General features: G+C 48.2%; 1 protein-coding gene across 1 annotated transcript; it reads right to left on the bottom strand.

Annotated features, from left to right (window-relative positions):
- Nucleotides 1-3,251: 3,251 nt before the first annotated feature.
- Rpl10l (ribosomal protein L10 like) lies at nt 3,252-5,092 on the bottom strand. Its single transcript, XM_048415722.3, has one exon. It carries the CDS (start codon nt 5,019-5,021, stop codon nt 4,377-4,379), a length of 645 nt encoding a protein of 214 aa, XP_048271679.1. The 5' UTR covers nt 5,022-5,092; the 3' UTR covers nt 3,252-4,376.
- Between the last annotated feature and the right edge of the window lie 660 nt (nt 5,093-5,752).

Genomic DNA, 5,752 nt, shown 5'->3' with positions numbered 1-5,752 from the left:
TCTGTAAGTTTGTCCCCTTCACATGGTCCAACATACAGATGAGGTGGCTCTTGGGGTGGGCGAACTCATAGCCCTTTATCTGGGCGTTGGTCATAGCTGGGGTGGTGAGCTCCCTAGCTTTCAAGCTGACACTATCCGGGTGAGCTCTTCAGCACTGTGGAGACTAGCTCACTCCATACAGCAAGGAGCAGCGCCAGTTCTCCTGCTCCCGTCCCTGTCACTCTGTCACCAGGGCCAGCTCTATTGTTTGCCCAAGCAAGATGCAGGACCCTCTCTCTTGGTTGCTGCAGTGGGGATAGGAGGCAGGTCAGCTCTCCTGCCTCATTCTCTCAGGGCTGGCTCACTCACGGCCCTGACAACAGGCTCAAACTAGTTTGCTGCCCAGGCCGGGTGCAGGGCCCACCCTCCTGTGTGCTACAGTTGGTGAGGGGCAGGGATAGCTCTCTAACTCACATGGGGCCTGCCACAGGTGGTAAGACTAAAGGCAGCAGACAAGCCAGTTGGGGAGGTGGAGTCAGCTCTCCTGCTTTCTGGCCATTAGGGTTGGCTCACTTGTATCCCCGACTGCAGGACCACAGGGTCAGCTCTAGTGTGCTTCTCGGGTGAGGTGCAGGGCTATGACAAGGGGTAGGGTCACCTTCAGTGCACGCCTGTAGTGAGGGGTGGGGGTCTAGTGCCTAGACAAACTCTCACCTGAGGGATAGGGCCACCTTGCCTGCTGCAGTATCCAGGGGCAGGGCCAGCCACCCCAAGTCCAATGAATGGTGGGGCTGACTCGGCACAGCACGGTTCCAATGATCCCCCCTACCCTGCCATGCTCTCATGGGCCATGAACACCACCATGGACCCCAGCTATAGCATTAGTATGGATGCACATATGGCACTTGTCAGCAGCTTGGGTCTGAACACCACCATGACCCAGGTGACAGACAGGACAGGCCACCTAGATCAGCATGGCCCTGTCGGCAACAGCACAGTCCCAGGACACCAACAGGGTAACAGGTGGCTGCCCAAACCCTAGCTGTTTGCAGAGCCCTCGGTAGCAACTGGAGCCAGGAAGACCACCTCAGATCCTGGCCTCCACAAGGCCACAGACCCAGACATGGCCCTAAGCAGCTGCCCGTGTCTGGATGTCTCCATGGCTCAGGGTGGCAGCACCAGCTAACCAGATTAGCATGGCCCTGGGTACGACATGGTCTGTGGACATCCATGTGGTCCAAGGTGGCCGGCCAGATCCATGTTCCACATGACAACAGGAACCCAGGACATTAACTCAAATCCTGGCTGCTGTAGGGCCATACACCTAGACACGGCCGTCTACAGCAATCCTGACCCGGATGACACCATGGCCCCGCTGTCGGGTGGACAGGCCACTCAGGTTAGGATGTCCCTGGTGGCAGCCTGGTCCTCAGATGCCCTCATAGCTACAGGTTGTTGTCCAGACCGCAGACATCTATGTGGCCTTTGGTGGCAACAACGGCCATGGACATCTGTGCAGACCCTGGCTTTACTATTACCCAAACAGTAAACAGCTGTTTTGTTGCACTTGTGCATAAATACATGAATATAGGTTCTAAACTAAACTTTCCACTTTGAATAAAAATTTGTAAAATAAGAGCCTTAATACAATTTTTCTTGAGTCCAACTGACCTCATCAAATTTTTCAAGTAAGAACTTAAAACTCTGAAATCAGAAATATCAAAAAAAAAAAAAATCGTAGCTTAGGAACATAAAGAAAACTTTCAAAGAAAACCAATTGGTGAAACTACATTTATTTCAACATTTAAAAAAATGGAGTTATAAATAATTTATTTCAAGAGAGATGGCCCAGTGGGTAGACAGAGAGCTAATTCCTAAATTGTCCTGTCCTCAAATATGACTCTTCCACCCCAGTATCTGAAATAAAAATTTAATTAGAAAAACGTAATCACTTATAATGCAAAACTGTAGAAAAATTAATTAGACATGGCAGCAGACAGCTGACCCAGTAGCCTGGTCTTGTAATCAGAACACAGGAGGTTCCGTCCTGGCATCCAGGAAGTTGTCAGGAGTGGTGGCCTGTTTGTAATTCAAGCACTGGTGAACCAGAGCTTGGCAGGCGCTGAGGCGAGCTGCCCACAGTCTGGCTTATTTAGCAAGCACTGGAACCTAGTAAGACCCTGCCTCAAAAAACAAGGTAGGTAAGGTCTTTGAACATGGTTGTGTTTAAAGGCCTTGCTGAACAAACACAAGAACTGGCATATGGACTTGGACCACCAGGATCCCTGTCAAAACCACTTACAGGCCAGGTGGTGGTGGCCCACACCTTTAACACCAGCACTTGGGAGGCAGAGGCAGGCGGATCTCTTTGAGTTCGAGGCCAGCCTGGTCTATAAGAGCTAGTTCCAGGTCAGGCTCCAAAACTACAGAGAAATCCTGTCTCGAAAAACCAAAACAAACAAATAAAACCACTTATAACTCCAATATTTGAGAGGAAATGGCAGAGGAACCCTGGGGCAAGTTAGCTAGCTAGACTAAGAATTGGTGAGCTCCACACACGAGAGAGAGAGAGAGAGAGAGAGAGAGAGAGAGAGAGAGAGAGAGAGAGAGAGAGAAACCAGAATGTCCAAGGCAGACTTCTAATCTTTTTTTTTTTTCATTTTATTTTTTCAAGACAGGGTTTCTCTGTAGCTAGCTCTTGTAGACCAAGCTGGCCTCGAACTCAAGAGATCTGCCTGCCTCTGCCTCCTGAGTGCTGGGATTAAAGGCGTTTGTCACCACCACCAGGCTCTGACTTTCAGTCTTAATATCTTACCCATTTGTGGAAAGTCCTCTCCTGTAAAGCTGATGGCTACCCACCAGTTTTTAACATGACAGTATTTCAGATTTCTTTTGTGATGCTGGGGAATAAACTGAGACAAAGCCTTGCACACTCTGCACTATTACTGAGCTCTTAGATCCCTCCTATTTCCACACATCTGTACGCACAAACATTACTACTAATCTTGAAAGCAAACAAAACCAAACATAACAATAAAAAACTCTTATCCATAACTGTCTTATAAATGTATCGAAAGAAGAGTTCCAAGTCTCAAGATTCTTTTTAACATGCTTCAGGAGTTTTGAAACCAGAAAGAATGATCCCCAAATTTTATGGCTATAGTAATACTTAAGCAAGGGCTTGGTTGCTTGTTTCTTTTTGAATTTTTAAGACAATTTTAGTTTTTGAGAGTTTGATAAAATTCAAAAAGGACTGCACAGGAGCCAAACTATCTGGTTAACGTTTACCTTTATTAACTGCCATGATGTAATTTCCTAGAGTTTCAAGAGTTCTCAGAACACTCAGTGAAACAACAGGTAAGCACTTCTGTTAGAGAGCCTTTTCAATAAATTCTTGTTATTTGTTGAGAACTACCTATAACATGAATATTCTCGTTGTGTAAAATAGCAACTAAGTATAAAACACACAAGTAACTTACAGGGACAAGTCAGATGTGGTGCCATTTGACTAGGAAGACATAAATGCAAACAATAAGCAGTGTAACCATGGAGTTTAGTCCCCCTTTCCAGCCTCCTTTAAATACGCATCCTCTGAAAATGTGTCATTAGTGGAGGAAAACAGGAGGCCGGATTTCCAGGATTAAGATGCAGAGGTCTCAATCAAAGAATGGGTAAGCTAACCACAAACTAAATAGCATAAGCCCAGCAATTTTAGGTAATATCATTTCTAAATAAAACAGAAACCACCCGTGTGATCGCTGTAACTCTAATACAGGGCAAACAGCAACAGATTACAGATGCTCTCCCCAGACCCCCTCAGAACAGATGGCTGATTTAGTGTCATTTTCTCTTCTTTGCTGATTCTACCGGGACCCAAACACAAGCAATATGAACTCCGTTGTCACCTATAACCTTTCTGTGATGAAGAAATGATTGGATCTTGTCTCCTGAGTGCAGGACAATGTAAGGCTTGTCTAGAAAATCTCTTCAGTATACTCAAACTGTTCCAAGATTGATAACCTGAGGTTACAGGTAAGTCTAAAAATAATATTGACCAATTTATAGCGAAACAGCCAAATTTAGATATAAGCTAGTTTTAAAGATACACTCGAAATATAATTCCACACAGATCTTCCAACTCAGCACTCTGAATCCTGGATAATAGTTTCATTTATGCCTTCACTAAACAAAATGTTCACTCCAAAAATTTAACGTAGATGGCTCAAAATAGCAAATGCGTTGTCTATAAACTGCAGTTTTCTTGTCCCTTGAACAAAGCAGGCACTTTCCAACGAAACGTTCTGTACTATGCAAACTATCGTCCTACATGCTATAAACGGAACAAACACTCTCAAACAATAACCTTCACTTGTGCAACTGGTCTGCCAGCTGAGTCCTCAGGAATGAAGAGCCCGCCACTTGTCCAGAGGACCACGTTCCGGGATGTATTTAACTCCGCAACCGTCGGGGATGAGGCGCTTCGCCGCCACCTTGCCTTCGAACTCCTCGGCGTTGAACTTGGTGAAACCCCACTTCTTGGAGATGTGGATCTTCTGGCGGCCGGGGAACTTGAACTTGGCACGGCGCAGGGCTTCGACCACATGCTCCTTGTTCTGCAGCTTGGTGCGGATGGACATGATGACCTGGCCGATATGCACCCGGGCCACGGTGCCCTGCGGCTTCCCGAAGGCGCCCCGCATGCCGGTCTGGAGGCGGTCGGCGCCGGCGCACGACAGCATCTTGTTGATGCGGATGACGTGGAAGGGGTGCAGGCGCACGCGGATGTGGAAGCCGTCCTTGCCGCAGCTCTTCACCATGTACTTGTTGGCGCAGATGCGCGCAGCTTCCAGGGCCTCCGACGACAGCTGCTCGTACTCGTCCGACACCATGTGGCCGCAGAGCGGGAACTCGTCCACCTTCGCCTTCTTCCGACCCAGGTCGAAGATGCGGATCTTCGCGTCGGGGACCCCGCGGCAGAAGCGAGACTTGGGGTACGGCTTGTTCTTACAGTACCGGTAACAGCGAGCCGGGCGACGACCCATGGCGACGGCAGGAGGCTCCGGAGCGCGAGTCCACGGCCAGCCGCAAAATGGAACCCGGGGAGAAATCTGTTACCCACAGAGCCTTGCGGGGGCCATAGAGTGCGAGGAGGACTTGAGGATAGATAAACCCTTCCGCCCAGGCGCTGGGTCAGTGCGCATGCTCAATGGGAGTGGGTGGGGATTCGGGGTGGGCTGGATCCTTCAGGGCAGTGAAAGCCGGGGTAATCATCCTGACAGCCTTGTTGATCATCTTGGATTTGGGGCTTTGACCTTACGCTTTGTAGTGGGTTAAAAAATAAAATCTCCTATACTGAGCGGTGGTGGCGCACGCCTTTAATCCCAGCACTCGGGAGGCAGAGGCGGGCAGATCTCTGTGAGTTCCAGGCCAGCCTGGGCTGCACAGCGAGTTCCAGGACAGGCTCCATTCTACAGAGAAACCCGGCCTTGAAAAATGAAAACATAAAATAAGTCAGGTCGGTTTGCAGTTAGGCTAAATGATAACCATATAATAATCGGCTTTCCAGAGCTCGTATCTCACTGAGCTTTGTAGATCAGTTTTTTGTTTTGTTTTGTTTTAAGTAGAGGAGCAGCTTTCCTGCTTTATCTACGTGTTTGGCTTGGCACGTGTGCTCTAGTAAGGCTCAGAAGATAAGAACCGTGGAAGGGTAATGAAAACGTCGTTTGTACCTGTGATGATTGTTGTATCTCTTTAAGAGACAAGCCACACCCAC

Source organism: Myodes glareolus, chromosome 11 (assembly GCF_982192425.1).
Source record: "Myodes glareolus chromosome 11, mMyoGla1.1, whole genome shotgun sequence".
Classification (NCBI taxonomy): Eukaryota; Metazoa; Chordata; class Mammalia; order Rodentia; family Cricetidae; genus Myodes; species Myodes glareolus.
The sequence above is the reverse complement of the archived record's forward strand: the minus strand, read 5'-3'. Positions and strand labels throughout refer to the sequence as shown.